General features: G+C 47.9%; 4 protein-coding genes across 4 annotated transcripts; all 4 read left to right on the top strand.

Annotated features, from left to right (window-relative positions):
* Positions 1 to 2,109: 2,109 nt before the first annotated feature.
* Positions 2,110 to 3,030, top strand: LACBIDRAFT_309678 (putative leucine-rich protein; the record flags this gene model as incomplete). Its single annotated transcript, XM_001887016.1, has 1 exon — positions 2,110 to 3,030. One exon carries the CDS (start codon positions 2,110 to 2,112, stop codon positions 3,028 to 3,030), a length of 921 nt encoding a protein of 306 aa, XP_001887051.1.
* A 3,376-nt stretch (positions 3,031 to 6,406) lies between these two features.
* LACBIDRAFT_291348 (NADPH nitrite reductase) lies at positions 6,407 to 10,660 on the top strand (the record flags this gene model as incomplete). Its single annotated transcript, XM_001887015.1, has 19 exons — positions 6,407 to 6,419; positions 6,467 to 6,560; positions 6,615 to 6,642; positions 6,693 to 7,054; positions 7,113 to 7,519; positions 7,573 to 7,666; positions 7,728 to 8,085; positions 8,138 to 8,242; positions 8,290 to 8,403; positions 8,459 to 8,676; positions 8,731 to 8,914; positions 8,970 to 9,117; positions 9,171 to 9,344; positions 9,398 to 9,429; positions 9,483 to 9,626; positions 9,674 to 9,785; positions 9,840 to 10,143; positions 10,196 to 10,262; positions 10,315 to 10,660. The coding sequence occupies 19 exons, from the start codon at positions 6,407 to 6,409 to the stop codon at positions 10,606 to 10,608; spliced, it is 3,252 nt and encodes a 1,083-aa protein (XP_001887050.1). The 3' UTR covers positions 10,609 to 10,660.
* A 158-nt stretch (positions 10,661 to 10,818) lies between these two features.
* On the top strand, positions 10,819 to 11,757 carry LbMnSOD3 (manganese superoxide dismutase). Its single transcript, XM_001887014.1, has 4 exons — positions 10,819 to 11,058; positions 11,117 to 11,307; positions 11,362 to 11,499; positions 11,560 to 11,757. Exons 1-4 carry the CDS (start codon positions 10,857 to 10,859, stop codon positions 11,638 to 11,640), a joined length of 612 nt encoding a protein of 203 aa, XP_001887049.1. The 5' UTR covers positions 10,819 to 10,856; the 3' UTR covers positions 11,641 to 11,757.
* A 197-nt stretch (positions 11,758 to 11,954) lies between these two features.
* LACBIDRAFT_332464 (uncharacterized protein) lies at positions 11,955 to 13,407 on the top strand (the record flags this gene model as incomplete). The annotated part of the gene is made up of 3 exons (XM_001887013.1): positions 11,955 to 12,952; positions 13,004 to 13,108; positions 13,151 to 13,407. Coding segments are annotated over 3 exons (1,359 nt in total), but the record flags the coding sequence as incomplete, so codon positions are not given.
* Between the last annotated feature and the right edge of the window lie 6,821 nt (positions 13,408 to 20,228).

The raw sequence follows: 20,228 nt of genomic DNA, 5'->3' as shown, positions 1-20,228 counted from the left end.
CAGTGTGCGGGAGGTGATGGTGGTGGGTTGTTAGCAAAAATCTGGGGCTGAACAGAGTGTGAACTCATCTGAAGGGGCCCATGACTGTTGTCTTGGTCCTTGTCACCCATAGCAGGGTGCGAGACAGGCAGGAAGAGAGCAAGGGGGGTGGTGGGGAACCGGCAAGCAAATGGCAGTGGTGGTGATGAGAAAGCAGTCATGACAGGATCATCATGTGGCAGAGTTTCAAATTTATGCACGACACACCCGAAAATGTAGTCTCTCCTAGACAGACTTCAATATATGTGAAGTTGACCTTGGTTCATGATATATGAAGTCTGTTAGTTACCGTGCCCTCTGAACCATGTCAGAAAATGCTTATGTAAAGTGCGGACTTTGAAACCATGTCGTGTCAATATTGAGGAACACCCTTGGAACTCTCAATTAGTGTTTGAAAGTCCGGTTAGGTCCGGTTATTGGGTGCCCAGGGGCTCTAACCGAGACCGAGACCGGTTAGCCTTTGTCCCGAAACCTAAAATAACCTAACCGGACCGCAACTAACCGGTTACGGTTGGTTATTTGCAGTTACTAACCGGTTAGGACCGAAAAATAAAGAATCGGTTATAACAAGGCAAATATGCTCATATGTATCTTGATAGATATTATTTCTGCATATTCTAGCTTTAAAACGAGCCCAAGAACGCTAAAATCGGTGAAGAATTGACATATTTATGCAATTATCCTTGAAAGTCTACACATTTGAGTGATATTTTAGAGATTTGACCGTAACTTAGTCAAATTTTAAGCGTTTTCGACGTTCTCAAGTGCGTTTTGAAGGTGTATAATAGGGCTGGTTATAACCGGTTATTCCATTTTCGAAATCAACTAACCCTAACTGCGGTTAGGTTAGTGTTGCGGTTAGGTCCGGTTATTTTCCGGTTATTTTCCGGTTAACTAACCTAACTTTCAAACACTACTCTCAATGTGTTTAAACCTTTTCAACACTGTCTACCACCACAAATTCTGTTCGTATCTCATTACAACCTCAACCTCAATGTATAGCAACGTTAAAACTGTCAGATCGTTCAAGAAATTGAAACCAATCGCTGAAATACCCCCTCCAGACTTTATCACACCCTTCCTGCCATCTCCATTGAACTGTACATCCCTAAATGACCAACATGGGTCGTCGCATACTACACCTCCACTTATCGGCTCCCCATTTTACATTTTGATGCCACTGCAAACCCATGATGTAAACCAAGATCACGTTGAGCTGAAAATAGTAGCACCGTGAGGATCTTGGAGGATGGATTTCTTCCCTTGACAAGAAGTAGAAGTTACAAGTGATAAATAGCAAACTAGCATGGCGGCTAATGTAAATTACATTTCAGACGTGGTTAAATGCTGCGCTGATGACAACCTTGGCCTCTTAGGTAGCGATGATGACCGATTAAATAAAGCGCAAGACGCCAAATTCTTTCCTTTCAAAAGGAAGTCGTTACTTCCAAGGTTCTGACCATGAACAAGTTGGCAGTTGGGCTAAGTAGTATGCTTGCGGAGGTACGTGAACAGGAGGCGAAAAGACAGAAGCTTGAGAGAGCACAGAAGCAGATGGCCTTATAGATTGTGAGGATACATTGTGTTCGGACTCATCCGCCGAGGTGCTGGCTCTTGAGCTTGAGCCCTCCAGTTCTTGAGTGAAGGCAGATTTGGGAACGCAAATGAATCTAGGCCGGCTATATAAAGATAACCGGTATTTGTCCGTGTCGACGCCATTCAAACGCCATTGCGTTCTCCTGACGTGACTGACTTACAGCCTCATTACATAGGCCTCATTGCAAGCGATCTTGAAGCAATCAGTCGGAATGACTGCGATTCACTCAGGGACCTTCTCCCCATTCTAACAAATCGCACTCTGTTTGACCTTACTTTGTCCTCGTTCAGGCCATCAGGGGCTCTGTCAAGGATCAAACGGGGAATTGAATCATTCATGAATCATAACAACTTAATGGTCCGTAAATGATGCCTTATATACCGTCGTGGCGAGCCCGTCTCCCTTATTGTCTTCATTGCTGGTTCTACTCCCCAAATTGTTTCTAACACTCTTCCGGATTTCTTGCTGGGGAGATGACGGAGTACGACTTCTCACCCGAGGCATACGAGCGTCACCTTGCCACTCAACAGCGCATTGGTAGGTGGGTTGATGAGACGGAGAAGTATCCCCAGGAGAATCCCTTCATTCCCCTACCACCCAATCCACTTCCACCATCAGACTACGTCGCCTCCGCCCCTCCTGCTCCCCCACCTCCACCTGGGCCATACCCCACGTATGACTATGGATACGGGTACTCTCAACCTCAAACGGCGCCTCACTCCGCCCCTCCCACTCGCCCTTCCAGTCCACACCGCCGACACCACGGCCACAGCCGCAGCAAGGGTTTCCGAGTGTACGCTAGTGCCAACTCGAGCCCTCACTCGAACTTCATGCCACTTCCACTTCTTCACCGTAACTATCGCCCGGATCTAGTACAATCATTCCCCCAATCCGCCACAGCATCTGCAGTGTACCCCATGCCTCATGGGTACGGCGTAGCGTCACCGCCGCAGCCCCAGCCAAATTCTTATCCCTCACAATCCGCTGTTTCTTACCCGCCGCAGCCCCAACCAGATTTTTATCCCCCACAATCCGCTGTTCTTTACCCGACGCAGTATAGCGCTTACCAAACACCACAAACCAATCCGTACCCACAATCCACTTATTCCTCTGGTCCACAAACACCTAGCTCCGCGTACACGACACTTCCTGGTGGGGGCACGTACGTTCAGCCGTCGTCGAAGCAGCCTGTGATCGTCCCTATTAATAGCGGTACAGGCGGGTATGTGATCTATCCGCCCTCCGGGACATACTTCCGCACTGCGGACATGTATAGTATTCGGCAGGTAGAACCTGAAGACCGGGGACAGTCACTCTTTGGGAGGCTTACGGGGGGTGCATTGCTCGATTTAAACATGAAAAAGAAAAGGAGGAAAAGAAGCGATAGTTATTGATTTTCAATTGGGGTGGACGTGCCCTACGATGAGCTATTCCGGACTACGTCATCTAGGCAGTGGGACACATGTCGGCATAACCAAAAAGTATCATATGTAGAACCCCGCTCCGAGGGCTGTGTCCAAGCTGTGTCAGTAGTTCAACCCCATCATCATGGTTTCGGAGCGTGTTTCATGAGCTCTTTATCTTATCGGCTACGTTACACCTTGTACCTATACCATATGACCATCCGAGTCGCATCTGCCGTAATTTTCTCCGAACAATCGGGAGTCAAGTCCGACAATTTGACCTCCTGATCCCTCACACACAATCACCTCGACCGTCTTCAAACTCTTCCACTCACGCACCTGCCCAAATGATAAGTCAACGGAGTAGTCCCAATCGCCAATGGATGCATTAATGCAATGAGCTGCGAATGACAAAGGTAGTCTTCACCCCACACTATTAGGAGCACACGCGTTCTTCAACCAGTCAAATCGTCGGATTGACTCGACGAGTAATCCGTATCTCGAAGCGGAAGTGAAAGCCAAGTGAAAGCGTCAGTCAGCAAGGTGATGAACTTGAGGGAGGTCAAGGGACGAAGGTCAAGTCGCATTTCCATCAATTCAGGTTCGATGGACACGTTGAACGGAGGAAGGCAAAACTCACCCCCACCATTCCTGCTCATACGTCATAACACTCAGGCGTTTCAGTGACATGCGGCAGCGGAGGAAAAATATCGTCAAAGTCAGGCTCATTTCCACGCAAATTTAATGTCCGAAGACATGATAAATCGAAGGGCAACACGCCATACAGACCACACCCCTAAGCTCCTCAGGCATGACCTGGAAAGATCTATCGCCCCAACGCGTCCTCGGATCGGCCAGTGAACGAATGAGTTCCAGTCGTTTGAGATCGGGAGTAAGCCGAAGGTCGACTGGTATTGGCACGTTATTCAAGTGAATCTCGTGTAGAGAGATGCAATTCACAGCGCCACTGTAATTTCTTGTGTGAATTGGCCAAGAAGATAGGCCCAGAGGTCCTCCCGGGCGTCAAAAGCCAGACGTAAGGAACCTAGGCTTTTCATATACCGCTTGAGGATATGAACAATACTTTTCTCTTCGCGCGTCAGTTGGCGTTGGGATCCGTCCGACGCCTCAAGTTGTTTGGTATACATACGATATGTGAATGGCGTGGATGCATCCGGTGAGGTCTGGTGATTCCTTCATGAGAGTGGGAACGGCGAACTGTTCAGTAGTGAAGTCTCTCTCGGAAGGAGAACCCGTGGAGCTCTGTGGGTCAATAGAGATATTTTAGAATGGTTGCTGACGGCAATATGAGCGTAAAGCTCGCCATCTGAGAGATAACGATTATATGGTAAAGTGATCTTTGCCCTTGTCGATAATGTTATGCATTATACCAAGAGATAATGGGAGTGGCCTATGAGAGACTTAACAGCTTCCGTAAGGCAAGAGATTGCGGAGCTGTCGGCCGAGTTGTCTTCCCCAGATGGACAATTGCATGGTGCAAGGCAAGGCATGTTGTCAGATCGTCGATATGTTCATTCTTGATAAGTGCCCTTAGCTAGATCCGGAAGGCCACCGCCATTGCATTTAGATAAGATAGTATTTAGGAACCAGGTTGTTCACGGGATCATTACACAAAATGCACCCCAACTTCCAAGAGATACAGAATTACTAAAGCTCTAGTGAACCGTTATGGGCTATTCTCTGGATATTGAAAATTCATGTAGCTCACCTGTCTCAAATGTAAAGGCAAGACCGTAAAGAGTTACTCCGCCTCGCGTTTTCCCAACCCGTGGCGAACGAGGTAAGAGGCGTGTTCAAACGATTTATGCATCCCACATTCTTCCGTTAGAGACTAGCACACGAGATGTGAAAGTGCCAAGCTCACCGCTTGCGCATGCGTGAGTCAGTAGAGCCTATTCTTCTTGAGTTATTGGGCATTGACGTGAAGATAGCAGAGAGACACACCACGTGGCAACTAGTAGTAGTAGTCACGTTTTCGATGTAGCCAAATTCGCGCCGAAGACAAGCCGAAGATTGGCCGAAGAACGACACTTTCAAGTTTTTTGCTTTGCTAAACGTTCAACCATCCACGAATTACCAGGAGGAAGACAAGTCGGATATTATCTTAAAAGATCTGTCTCTCAAGACCCCTTATTTGTCTTACAGGCTTCCCCACCAGATGGCGACCCATTATAACTTATAAGTCTCAAAGAAAGTTTCATATTGCTCCACTGGAACTAGCACTGGCAGCTCTCAGATCTGCAATCTTGGGCACTGGTTGTTATCTGTCTGCGGGATAAATCACTCTGGGAATGGAATGCTATCATGGCCAATCCACAATTCAAACTCCATGAAAGCGACTTGCTCCATTGAACACTAACACTGCGGAAAGGAAACGGTAAGTCTAGCCTTTGTTCATGCGAAGAGATTCAACATTGATATCCGTTCCTTTTCTGATACAATTTTCCACAGTTTACAGCCCCAATTCCTTCACCACGATAACAGTTGACCTGCTTCTTCACCGATCCGATCATGATCGCCCCCAATCTGCCAGTGTGGAAGTAGCAACAAATCTCACCTGGTTGGGCAAGTATCTCAACTATAGGCGACATTCTATGCGAATATTCTACGTTCTGCCTTGCGCACTGGTTGCTATTTGTCTGCGGGCCAAATCGCTCTGGATATGGAATCCTATCATATGGCCAATCCACAATGCAAGCTACATGAAAGGGACTTGCTCCATTGAACGCGAACACGGAGAGGAAAGTTGGAACGGTAAGTCTAGCCTTTAGTTCTTTTTATGCAAAGAGATTCAACATTGCTATTCGTTCCTTTTCTGATACACTGTTCCATATTGCACAGTTTACACCCCCTTTCCCAATTCCTCCAACACGATAACAGACGGTCTTGATTTGCTGCTTCGCCGATCCGATCATGATCGCCCCCATTCTGCCAGTGTGAAGCGCCCCAAAGATAACATATCGTTCAGGCGTCCTTTCAGGGTCGGGAATCTCCATCCAATTTCCTTATCGCTCCGCCGGAGTGATGCACGACAACCTCTCCTTCCATAGATCTCTTCGTCGTCTGCGGGGTGTATTTTTTCCCGTGCGATAGGTATTTGTATGTACGACCCTTGCTCGTTGTCATCATAATTTATCCCAAATCCCCCAAGGTCGCGAAGACGAAGAAAATGCGTCCCATGCACTCTCACGAAATTCCTTCTCCTGGAACCCATGAACTTTCCGTTACTCCTTTCAACCTTGATGACTATCCAAGCGGCCGAGAGGTCATCTTCGTCGGTGCGTTGGTCTTTTTAAGTCCATACATCGTCAGTTGCTTATCTTATCTGAGTACAGTCGGTCTTGGAATGGTCGGAATAGGTACTGTGCCTTTATCCCATCCAAACACATCCATTGACTTCTCAAAGCTTTCATTGAGAAACTCCTCAATCTCGACGAGAGCAACAAGTACTTCATCGTGACTTGCGGAGAGGAGGTACACTTCGCTTACAATCGAGTTGGGTCAGTCATATTTCCAATGAGTATTATGCCTTCAGTTCAAATTGTCGCCCTCAGATTAACAGAGTATTTCGAGCATCGCAACGTGTGTAAATTAGACGTCATTTGCCTTGACATGTCTTATCTTCCTCTTAGGTGTCAAACCTCTACCTAAACCCGCCTTCCTGGTACGCCGAACAACAACCAGACCGATTCCGCTACCATCTCTCTGAAACCGTCACATCCATATCCCAGGAAGCTCACCTTGTTCATACGAGCAAGGGTAGATCATTCCGATACGATAAGCTTGTCCTAGCCACCGGTTCCGGTGCTGGTCTTCCGCCATACATATCTCAAAACGAAGTTGCTAGAACTCGAGGAGTCTTTGTGTACCGCAACATCTCGGACCTCGACGGCATCATCTCATACGCGGCGAAAGAAGGAGTTAACCATGCCGTAGTGGTTGGTGGCGGGTTGCTTGGGTTGGAAGCTGCCAAAGCGGCATATGATCTGGAAACGTGAGTTTCCTTCCATCCCTTCAACCGTCAGATTCATCTTATTGTTCACCCCACAAAGTATATCCCAAGTTAGCATCATAAACCGCCAAGCCTACCCCCTATCGCGTCAGTTAGATGCAGACGCGGGGAAGATGGTACTCAACAAGATTGAAGCCATGGGAGTCCAAGTGCTCGTCAACTGTTCTCCCTCGGCGCTGCTCACCGGCGCCGCAGATGATGAATCGGGAGATAGAACTTTTACCGGGTTCACGCTACACGACGGATCCATCTTCAACGCTGATCTAGTCATTTTTGCGATAGGTATCAAACCCCGCGACGAGCTGGCGAAGAGCAGCGGCATTGAGTGCCACCCCAGAGGCGGAGTTGTCGTCGGGGACGATCTTCAGACCTCCGCAAAGGATATATACGCGGTGGGCGAGTGCGCTAGCTGGAAGGGAAACTACTATGGTTTAATCGCTCCCGGAAGTACGTGTGCCGTTCTTTTATCAGCCCAATGAAGGCTCACTGATGTTTGCAAGTTGAAATGGCTGATATCTTGACATTCAACCTTACTCAGACCGAGTCTCATGCTCCAAGGAAGATGAATGCCCCGGATTTGAGCACCAAACTCAAGTAGGCGTCTGAAAATAACCCTCGTCTTACTTCTTGTCATCTGACACCTGAATGACGTTAGACTCATGGGAGTTGATGTCGCCTCCTTCGGTGATTACTTTGCGGATAAACACGGTTCTCCCGAGACTCCGGTACTGGCCGTCGCCCTTGACAATAAATCAAAATCGGTGGATCCAGCCAAACCCGCCATTGAACTTACCACGCAAGAAACAAGCACAACGGTTTCGGAGTCCAGGCCGCTTGCATCGAAACGAGGGCGTGGTGCGGATGAACCCATCAAATGCCTCGTTTACAATGATCCATTCAGCTCGACATACAAAAAATACATATTTACTGCGGACGGTAAACACCTGCTTGGGGGTATGATGATTGGTGATGTCAGTGACTTTGTGAAGCTAGTGGCGATCGTCAAAAAGAAGGTCGGCATCGTTATCCTGTCCTATTGATCTACTTCAAGGTATATCAATACAGAAACCATTGGACGTACCCCCTTCGCAGTTTATCATCGGTTCAAAAAAGGAAGGCGCTGACGATGGGAATGATCTCGATGATGATGCTCAAGTCTGTAGTTGTCACGTAAGCTTGTCTCCTCTTGGATATTCTTCCCATCTGACAAAAACCAGAACGTCTCGAAAGGCGATATAGTCAAATGCGTTAAAGGCGGAGAATGCACCGACGTTGGGATCTTGAAGAAAAAAACGAAAGTCGGCACAGGGTGTGGTGGCTGCATGCCTCTGGTTCGTCCATCCGCCCACCATAACCGTATAGACTTGCTGACAACGATCTTTACAGGTCACTGGCATCTACAACGCCGAGATGAGAAAGGCCGGACACACTCTCTCCAATAATCTATGCCCACATTTCAACATGGCGCGTGTCGACCTATTCAATATCATAAAAATCAAACAACTTCGAACTTTTGCAGAAATAATGAAGGTCGTCGGGGTGAACAATGACTCTATCGGGTGCGAGATATGCAAGCCTGCGATTGGCAGCATTTTATCAAGCTTGTAAGCCTATCTTAAATCCTAAAAAGGGAGTTGAATGACTTTTCGATGCTATAGATATAATGAGCATGTAATGAAGCCCGAGCATCATCAAAACCAGGACACCAACGACCGGTACTTGGCTAATATTCAGAGAAATGGGACTTTTAGCGTTGTTCCACGTATCGCTGCGGGGGAAATCACCCCGGAAGGACTCATTGCTATTGGCCAAGTCGCGAAGAAGTATAAGTTGTATACCAAGGTACGTAGTTTCCTTCCGCCGCCCGGGGCTTATAAATAAGATAGGATGCCTACAGATTACGGGAGGCCAGCGCATCGACATGTTCGGCGCGTTGAAATCCGACCTTCCAGCCATTTGGGGCGAGCTCAATGCAGCCGGTTTTGAAAGTGGTCAGGCGTACGGCAAGAGCCTCAGGACGGTTAAATCTTGCGTCGGGACTACTTGTCCGTCAAGTCGCTCATTCAACGTAGTGATTTACCCACTCATTTATATTTAGGGTGCCGTTATGGTGTCGGGGATTCCGTCGGGTTGGCTATTCAGCTGGAGAACCGATATCGTGGGGTTCGCAGCCCTCATAAATTCAAAGGCGGCGTTTCTGGGTGTATCAGGGAGTGCGCGGAAGCGCAAAGCAAAGATTTTGGCGTTATTGCCACGGATAAGGGGTGGAATAGTGCGTTGTTATCTGATGTCTTCCTGATTTATCTCACTAACCTATCTTTCCAGTTTTCGTGGGTGGTAACGGCGGTGCGAATCCTGTGCGTCAATTAAATCTGTTGACTATCAGCAGGTTTCTCAGTATGTTTTGTAGCGACATGCAGAGCTCTTCGCGAAGGACGTTCCACCCTCGAAAGTGATCAGGATCATCGACCGATATCTCGCTTATTATATTATGACTGCGGATAGACTTCAGCGCACCGCCAGGTGGATTGAGAGCATGGATGGTGGCATTGAGGTTCGTCATCGATACAGGGAAAAAGACATATATCTCACTTTGTACAGAAACTTCGCAAAGTAATTCTTGAGGATGAGCTCGGGATATGCACCGACTTGGACGCGCTCATGGATAATCTGGTGAATTCATATGAAGATGAGTGGGCAGCTGTCGTCAAAGGTATTTACATCCATTCATGGTTTCCACCTCCGACGCTCATCCCAATCATAAAAGACCCTGCAAAACGCCAGCAGTTCAAACAATTCGTCAATACGGAAGAACAACGTCCACAAGCAGAGCTGATCGATCAACGTGGCCAGATGCGACCTGCCGACTGGCCCAAGGCCACCCCCTCTACCAAGTTTTCCCCAGACCAATTAATCACCCCTAAGAGCGAGTGGAGGTGGACCAAGGTCGCTTCAAAAAGGGACATGATGTCATCGGAAAACGGAACCACCAGCGTTGCTGTTTTATATGGTGACACACAACTCGCCGTTTATCATGTCCCCAAACGAGGGTATTATGCTACTCAACAAATGTAAGCAGATTTTACGATTGCAGTTGCAGGTAGACATACTCACTGTACATAGGTGCCCGCACCGTCGCGCGTTCGTCCTAGACCATGGTATCGTCGGTGATACGCCGACTGGTGAACTTGTAAGGGGGTTCTCGTTTGAATTTGCGTTTACTTGCTTACCTTGGTCTGCAGTATGTCTCTTGCCCGCTACACAAGCGGAACTTTAGTCTCACATGTGGGAAAGGCTTGAGCGACACCGAGTATGATATCCTTGCGTTCCAGGCCCGCGAGGATCCCGAAAACGAGAATGATATTCAACTATTCCTTCCGCCGAAGCAGGACATTGATGCTGTTCTTGGGACGGAAAAGTGGGTAGTAAGGCAGGCTGAGTCAGAGGCCCTTGAGTTGAACGGAACGACGGAAATTGAGTTCGTTGGAATCAAAGAAGGTAGCCACCTATGCGGAGACCCTAAATTAGAGTGGTAGTAATCGCTCAAAAAACGCAACATATTTCATATTTCATTTTATCCTCATCCTCATTTGATGGATCTTTTGAGCCGGTTAACGTAGTGAGCTGCCAAACGCGTACTGGTTTGTCTGGGCTTTCATTGTGTAAAAGATTGAGACCGTGACGATCACGCAATGACATGGATTTGAAAGCCATCGCGATTATCTCCGTTTACATCCCTCCTTCATCCTTCCACCATCTACCACCTCTGAACACCGTGAACACCATGTCGAACGTTCTCCCAGACCTCCCTTATGCATATGACGCTCTTGAGCCTTATATCTCACGCCAGATCATGGAGCTTCACCACAAAAAGCACCACCAGACATACGTTAACGCTCTCAACGCCGCAGAGAGTGCCTACGCCCAAGCTTCCACGCCAAAGGAGCGCATCGCTCTCCAGGCGGCCCTCAAATTCAACGGAGGAGGTACCTGACAGTCTTTCAACTCGTCAACTTCTTATCTAATCGCTGATCAAACAATCAGGCCACATCAACCACTCTCTCTTCTGGAAGAACCTCGCCCCTTCTGCTGCAGTCGGAAAAGGTACCGGAGGTGAATTGCAAGAGGGCCCACTCAAGGAGGCTATCATTGCTGCGTTCGGTAGCCTCGATAACTTGAAGAAAGAGTTCAACACAGCGACTTTGGGAATTCAGGGCTCTGGATGGGGATGGCTCGTGAGTTCAGTGATCCTGTCAGGGTTTTTGTGTTTGACGATACATGTCATATAGGGTTATAATACCTCAACGAGGCGCCTTGAGATCGCCACCACGCCCAACCAGGATCCTCTCCTGCACCTCGTGCCCATCATCGGTGTTGACATTTGGGAGCACGCCTTCTACCTCCAGTATCTCAACGTCAAGGCTGATGTACGTCGGGCTTTTTTTTCTTTCTTGCTGTTGTCATTTTCGTTGACTTGTGTTCGTCAGTATCTTGCCGCGATCTGGTCCGTGATCAACTTCCAGGAGGCTGAGAAGCGTCTTGTCGAGGGAGCCGCACCTAAGCTATAATCTGCAAGGCAATCGATCTTGAATGGAGGGGGCAATTTGATTCACAACGAAGTAGTATAAGAAGAAGTAAATAAGAGTGTGTCGTCTAACGAGAATTCAAATATTCAGCTTTGTTCCAAATTTTCAACCTCGATCTCGGGCCGCGAAGCCGGGGGAGGTTCAATTGGAAGGAGAATTTTATAACACTACTATGTAAGTATGCACGGAAACGTAAGTGCGAAAGTGTTATGAGAACGCTTTCGAGGGATTGATACTGTTCAATTGCAGATCTTATCTTTCTTATCTTATTCTTGGCAGTGAAATGGAGTGCACAGCCTCCAAATTCGTCTTGTCGTTCCCCTCTGCCTTTTCATTGATCCCCTTCATCCTGGTAAGAAACATCTGGGAAGGATGCTCAAGCTCTTCAAGAGGCTTAAAGATGAACTAAAGGGACCTAAGGACGAGGACGGAATAGCTTTTCTTGAGGAACTTCAAACTACCCATTCCCCACCTCCGTCATTTTTTCCTGCGCCGACTTGGAAACTTCCCCTGCCACCTGAGATCATGTATATTATTATCGACAGCTACACTCCCACCAACGACCTTGACACACTGAAAGCGCTCTGCGTAACTTGCCGCTGCTTACGACCTTATGCCTCTCAACGGATCTTTTCCGATATTTCTATCGGTGCTGGGGATTACATTGGTCATGGCGACGAGATGCAGAAGCCAGACCGATTCGCAAAGACCCAAGCAGAACGATTTGCGAGGGTTATCCACCACTCACCGCATCTCATCGCGTCCACCCACACCCTTCGCATCTTCCACGCTAAAGGGCATAACGCGCCTTACCCAATGAGTCGAGAAGAGGCCAGCCTGATATACATCCTCAGCAGAGATTTGAAAAACCTCACTTCGTTACACCTCATCTGCAGGTTTCACTGGGCTTATCTCTTGTACCCGGTCAAGGACGCGTTTCTGGACGCTTTGAAACGACCGACGTTGCGCGAGGTCGAGTTGGAGAATGTGATTGTCCCCCTTGATTCCATCGAGTCATGGAATTTCCGGAGGTTGAACCTCACTTCCGTCTTGTTCATGCCACTGAACGACGACACCGACATATTTGGGCAGTTCGAGGAGTTGTGCTTTGGAGATGTGGTTGGTTTCACCCGTTTTCTGGTGTCGTATTATGGCTGGAAGCCGTTTCCCCACCTCCATACGCTCAAGTACAAAGGCACAAGGGAAGGCGTACCGCTGCTACCTTCCGTGTTGAAGCGTTGCCCGTCACTTGAACGATTGCAAATTGATCCTAGTGATGATAATAGCCCTTTTGGTAAGTCATATTATGACAGCCTATCGCGCAATTTCTGATCAACCACATCAGTCACAACACTCAACCTGAAGAACATCCCGACAACCTTGAAACGACTTATCTTATCCACCATTGCCGCCCTTCCTCCCTATCTTGTTGAATTTGGAATTTTCTCCAGTGAGTTAAATTGGCTGGCACATGGTCTACAAACTTGTCCAGCGGACAACTCAATTGAGCGGATCACTTTCGTCATTCGTTCGGCTGCGCCCAAACGAGTTGGGTATTGGGATTGGCGCGAAGTGGATGACGTGTTTTCTCCGCCTGGTTCTTGGAAATTTTTGAAAATGGTCGAGGTAATCGCGTGCACCAATGAGGAAATTGGATTTGAAACTTTCTATGGAGATCTGATTAGTGTGGAGCATGATGGGATATCCTCTCTTGCGGAGAGGGCGGTAGTCAATTGGTACCACACTTAGTTCGCTTGATTGCGTAGCGGTGCGAAGAAATAGTCTCTCCTAGACAGCTTTGATATGATGTGAAGTCGCACCGACGATCATAGTATGAAGCGCAGAAACACAAGAAGGATTACCCTTGTTTCAATTAAGTATTTTGAAGGGAGACAATGTTTGGGGCTTTCAAGTTTTTTGCCTTGGAAAGCTACGACTTCACATATATAGAAGTCTGTCTAGGAGAGACCTGACGCACGCACAATCCGAATGCGAGTGGAACGGCCGAGGGCAGGCACTGGAGTTCACGAGAGTAAAGGTATATATTGTAAGTAGTAGAAAAAGATATAATGTAGACTACGCACCTGGAGTTCACGAGAGTAAAGGTGAACTCCAGGAAGATGAAAATTGTCCTACATCTACCGGATCACGTGCTACGAGAGATAACGAAACGTACAGAAAGAGCTTGACGTTCGTCACTCCCACTCGGAGAGTTATCTCTCACACAGCTAGTACGCCTAGCGCCGAACGGAACGTTTCGAAGGCCTCGCGTGGGAGCTGCTTGGTGAAGATGTCAGCTAGCATGTCCTTCGTCGAACAGTATTCCAGCCGTATCTCCGAATTTTGTAACCGTTCTCGAATGAAATGGTGACGGATATCGATGTGTTTTGCACGAGAGTGAGCAACGGGGTTGCGAGCGAGGGCTATGCACCCTTGATTGTCCGCGTGGATAAGGGTAGCCGTGGTCTGGGGATATCCCATATCCTCCAACAAAACTCTCAGCCAGATTGCTTCCTTCGTCGCATTTGATGATGCCACATACTCGGCTTCCACGGTGGACAACGCGACTGTCGGTTGCTTCTTCGACGACCATGAAACTGAGCTCCCAGCAACATCAAACACAAATCCTCCCACTGAACGACGTGAATCGGGGTCTTGAGCCCAATCGGAATCTGTCCAACCAACTAGGTCAAATGAACCTTCCCCGCGACGTCCGAGAACAAGACCGAAATGTGCGGTGCCCTTTACAGTGTCTTGCATAATGCTTTGCAGCACGAATTTTTTCAAATTGTATTTGATTATGTTTGTAATGACCCTGAAATGTCACAACCAAGCAACAACCAAGGCCCAACTAATCGTGTAACGGTTAAGGGTCCAAAAATCTCAAGTAAGGTGAAAAGCTAAATAGGCATATGCAGAGTCCTCCAGGCGCAGTACTGCGCCTGGAGAACTCGCGAGAAACATCCATTGCTGGTATTGATGTCCTGTACATGACTGAGTACTATACTTGATGTACGAGGGAAACCAGGGATGCAGGAGGGCGGGTGAACGCAAACGAGAGCTATCCGATAGCAAGCTCGAGTGGGAGTGAAGAAAGAAGAGACAAATCCACCGTGGATAAGTCTTAAATATGCAGATCGCCTGCACAGGATCGCTAGTCTCCGAGACTAGGCATCTCGGGGAGAGGAGATGTGTTTTTGTCCCCAGGCACCCGTGTGCCCCGATTAGACTATAGTAAAAATATTTTTAAACTCGACTAATCGTGTAACGGTTAAGGGTCCAAAAATCTCAAGTAAGGTGAAAAGCTAAATAGGCATATGCAGAGTCCTCCAGGCGCAGTACTGCGCCTGGAGAACTCGCGAGAAACATCCATTGCTGGTATTGATGTCCTATTATACCTATTAAAAACAATAAAGGGAAGGGAAGGGAAGGGGAGCGAGAGTGTTTGTATATTTGGAAAGAAAAAGAAAAAAGAAAAGGGAAGTTGAGTGGAGTGGAAGCGGAGGGATGTTGTGAGATACCAGAAAATGGAAGAACGCACTGTTCAAGTATAAATAAAAGTTCAAAAAAAATGTCTATGGGTTGTGAGAGTTAGAGCAAAGCTAGCATTGTTGATGGACAGGCCGCCCAAACAGCATAGCTTGAAGAAGGACCGGATTTTTCCTAATGTATATTTTGTATGTATCAGAGGACCATCGGCCGATGGCCTGGATGATGTGTGGGGGAACGCCTGCTTCAGCTAGGGAAGTGGCGCCGCCAGCACGCATGGATTGCCCTGCGATATGAGATGGGAAAAAATTACGCAATTTTTTGATGAACCAGGAGCGTGTCGGCACAATGCCAGACTGCCGCAACCAGAGCTCAGGTTTGTATGGGTGGATTGCATCGCGAGATGTTATGTATGACACAAAGATGTTGTGTGGATCTGTAGTGAGATTTGTTTTCTGAATTATGACGGTACTCCCCTCAAAGAAGCGGTCGGCCTTGTGGCCAGGCAACAACAATGAGTAAGAGGATTGGGTAAGGTCAACAGTATGTCGTGACATGATTTTGCGGTAATCACGGGAAGCGACTCTGTCGGGGAAGGTTAATTCTCCCAGGCGAAACAATCCATGGAAACCAGTGAAGAGAATTGCGAGAAAAAGTCGGTCATCATAGTTTTTGGAAGATCCAATTCGAGATAAAACCTTTCCGAGATCATGAGATGAGAGGGGTTGCTTTCGCCGTGTTGGTGTTCCAAAACGTCGCCGACATCCAGCAAGAGTTCGAGATACTAAGATGCTGTTGCGGTTTTTTCGGACATTCGGGAAATATACTTCGAGTTGATTGCAAATTCCGGAGAGATATGAATTGACTGAATCGGGTTTAATATGAGTAGACATAAACACGACAAAGAAACTGACTGTTTCTTCAGTGGGTTCAATGGGGAAATTGTGGATCTTGCAAAATGATAGGTACGAGTTTAGTGCTGAGGTGTACGTGAGATGAGATGAATTGTCAATAGATAACCCCAAGGCGATGGACCGTTCATGGACAAGACGGTCCAATGTCCATGGCTCCCGGTGGGGTTGACGGGAACCACGTGAAATTGAAATCATTTTTTGTATGCCCCCAGCGTCATTCGAGGGGGTTGGATGTGATCATGGACATCGTGATGAGCTGTTTTGAGTTGGAGATTACTGTGATGGGGGACACTTGTCTTGTTTACTAGTATGTCCAGAGAGCAGACATTTGTTGCAAACGTGGAGCCGGCGACACTGATTATTCTCAAGCGTGCATAGCCCTTCGTTCCAGCGGTTGCATGGCTCCGGAAGCTTCTTACCACGACCTGAGGAACTGCCAGATTTATTAGCGACGGCGATGCTCGCACGTTGAATAACAGCGGCTCCAATTGAATCCATGTGCGTTGACCTGAGATCAGCAAAACGGTTGAAGTTGGTGAGTTCCAAGTCTCGACGTGAACCCACACGACGTCGAACAGCTTTGTCGAATGAGATAACGCGGTCATGAAAGTGGACATCAGTCGCAGCAAAGACTCCAATGATGTACTCAGCGTATTCAGCGAGTTCACCTGCCCTATGTGGGAAGGCAGTGCATATGGCTCGAGATGTACGATTCCACGCAATACTCCATTCTCCAGCACTTGACACGAGTTTTGCTGGGGAGACACTGCCGAAGCGGATTTCCAGTTCTCCAATTTCTTCAATCCGTTCATCGTTGTTTGATGTTGAATAGTATCCGCTGAGAACAGCATCCAGATTGACGGCACGACCCAAAAGGACGTTGGTCCATTCTGAGTCAGGAAATTCCGGGCAACTGGGAGAATTGACAAGAGATCGCTTGGTGCCCTTGGGATCAATTGCATAGAGTTTAAGTAACTCGAGGGTGGTGGTAAGCGACGGTGATAAAGTGGCGCCGTGTATGAAATCTGATACCACCCATGGGTATTGCGTGTCATCGGGTTTCGCACGTTTAGGAGGCGGAATCTCTTCATCATCAATTTCAATACCTTTGTTAGCTGGGCTCTGTGACCGCTGACGGCGCCCGCGGTTTTCTGCTTCGTTAAGGTGGTTCTGATGGTTCTCAATGATGACAAGGTAACGTTCGAAGGCATCTTCAACGTGTGCCCCAGTTTCTTCAGTTTCGGGGATGCCGTCGAGTAGGATTGTGTAGATTCTCGCGAGCGCAACCCCTTTTGATACTCGAGATGAATAAAAGTCCTTGAGGATGTCATTGCAGGATGCGAGAACGGCATTGGCAACCGGGAAATTCCCAGGCATACCAGGGTCACCCTCTCCTGTGACATTTCCGCTTTGCTGAACGGGATTTTGACCTTCGGTTGAACTCGCCAAGGAGTTGATGTGCTCTTCATCTTGATTTGAACTCTGTTCACCACTAGAGGTCGTGTGAGGTGCTGCCCCAGTATTAGGAGTAGGCCCAGAGTTAGGAGTAGCAGAAAAAGTTTCATTGCTGCTCGACATAGACAGATAGATCAAAAGGTTGAAGACTGAGTCTGATGCAACTATAGGTTGATGGTGTGAACGCAAACGAGAGCTATCCGATAGCAAGCTCGAGTGGGAGTGAAGAAAGAAGAGACAAATCCACCGTGGATAAGTCTTAAATATGCAGATCGCCTGCACAGGATCGCTAGTCTCTGAGACTAGGCATCTCGGGGAGAGGAGATGTGTTTTTGTCCCCAGGCACCCGTGTGCCCCGATTAGACTATAGTAAAAATATTTTTAAACTTGACGAAATGATCCCTGTCCGAAATAGGCCTGAGTCAGGTCCAGTTTCAACACAGCCAAATACAATTCAAAAAAATTCACGCTGCAAAGCATTATGCAAGGCACTGTAGGTACTGCATAATTCGTTTTGCAGCTTTGAGGTGAGGTTTCCCTGGGTTTCCCCCGAACTGCGAGATGAGACCGACCGGAAATTGAATGTCTGGCCGCGTCTGTGTGGCATAGAGTAACGAGCCAACGACCTCCAGGTAGTGAATCCCATTCGCGTACTTGGTGTATTCGGTGCGCTCCTCCTCCGTTTTGGGTGACTGCGAAATTGACAGATTGTGTTTGACAGCGAGCGGCGTTGACACGGGAGTGCAATCCTGCATGCCAAAGCGTGCGAGGACGTGATGGATGTAAGCGGTCTGATTCAATGAGATGGTGCGTGCCTTTCTGTCCCTCTTCACTTGAATGCCCAATATGTACTTCAGCTCACCAAGGTCCGTGATGTCGAACACCTTTGTGAGGTCAGTCTTGAACTGGGTGATGCGAGCGAGCGAACGTCCAGCAACGGCCATATCGTCAACGTAAACCAGCACCAACAAGACAATCTCATCCTTCTCTCGGAGGATATATAGGCAATCATCGGCTTGACCCTTTTCAAACCCGAGATTCCTCATCACCCCGTCGAGCTTCGCCTTCCACTGCCTTCCTGCCTGCTTCAAACCATACAATGCCTTCTTCAACTTCCAGTACCACCCCTCCTTTCCTTCCTCCTTCACCCCCTCAGGCACCTCCATGTAAATCTCCTCATCCAACAACCCTCGAAGATAAGCGCCAACAACGTCAACTTGATGAAGCTCGAGATCCGAGTGTGCGACGAGAGCAAGGAGCATGCGTAGAGTGGTGAACTTTGCCACAGACGAGAACGTTTCTGAAAAGTCCTCTCCGGGCACCTGCGAGTAGCCTTTTGCAACGATGCGAGCTTTGTGCTTGGCCAGATCCCCATTGCCATCGTGTTTCTCCCTGAAAACAAAACGGCTGCCAACCGCTTTTCGTCCATGAGGGAGACTAGGAACCCATTCAAAAGTGTCGGTATTCCTTAGTGTATCGTATTCCGTCGCAATCGCCTTCTCCCACTGCTGCGAGTAGGGTGACCACATACTAGCCTGTTTGTATGTTTGAGTAGTGCTTGGAAGTTAGGTTAATTAACTGGAAAATAACCGAGACCAGACCGGACCTAACCGCAAAAAAACCGGACCGTGGTTAGTGGTTAGTCAATTCTGGAAATGAAATAACCGGTTATTTTGCAGTTAGCTAACCGTTAAAAAACCGGTTATGACCGGTTACAACCGACCCTATTATACCCCTTCAAAACGCATCTAAAAGCATGAGAAACGCTAAAAATCTGACAGAGTTATGGTCAAATCTCTAAAATATTGGCTAAATTAGTAGGCTTTCAAGAATATTATTATAAAATTGTCAATTCTTCACCGGATTTAGCGTTCTTGGGCTTGTTTTAAAGCTACGACGCATGGCAATAATGTTTACTGCAAGGAATATGAGAAATATACGCCGTTTTAATCGATTTTCTATTTTTTCGGTCCTAACCGGTTAGTAACTGCAACTAACCGGTTTTCGTCGGTTATCTTCGGTCCAGTTAGGTTATTTTGGGTCTGGGAACGAACCCTAACCGGTCTCGGTCTCGGTTAGAGCCCCTGGGCACCCAATAACCTAACCTAACCGGACTTTCAAACACTATGTTTGAGGCTCGTTCGGATAGGTCACGAAAGCGCGATTGTCGAGGGTGTGATTGGATGCAAGTAGGAACTCTTCCTCAGTAGCTTCATCTCCTGGGGGAGCTGCAGGTTTTCGTTCGCGCCTAGGGTGGTCTCGTGGTGGTAGGTTGTCCCATTTTGACGTCTTCTTTGGAACTGAAACATCAGCTTCCAGAGAGGGGCTAGCATCATCCACTGAAGATACAGGGGGTTCCACAGGAGCTGCAGGTTGAGGACTTGATTTGGACTGAGAAATGGGAGAAACCGAACCAGCCGTTTTCCCAAATACATCATCCGGAACCAATCTGTTGATCTCAGCCTCTGTCGGAGCAACACCTCGAGTTTCAATAACTGCAAGGTCCCCTGGACTATCATCTTCAGCAAAGCGGACATCCCGCGCAGTGATGATCTTCCCAGTCTCAACGTCTTCCAGACGGTACCCCTTCGTCTCATCTGCCCACCATCCAAGAAGGCGACATTTGATAGAAGTGACCTCTAGCTTTCCACCACGAACCTTCTTCGGGATATTGGCATAGGCAACAGATCCAAATATCCGAAGGTGGGAAAC

The sequence above is a fragment of the Laccaria bicolor genome, genomic scaffold (genome assembly GCF_000143565.1).
Source record: "Laccaria bicolor S238N-H82 LACBIscaffold_41 genomic scaffold, whole genome shotgun sequence".
Classification (NCBI taxonomy): Eukaryota; Fungi; Basidiomycota; class Agaricomycetes; order Agaricales; family Hydnangiaceae; genus Laccaria; species Laccaria bicolor.
This window is presented reverse-complemented; position numbering and strand designations above follow the sequence as displayed.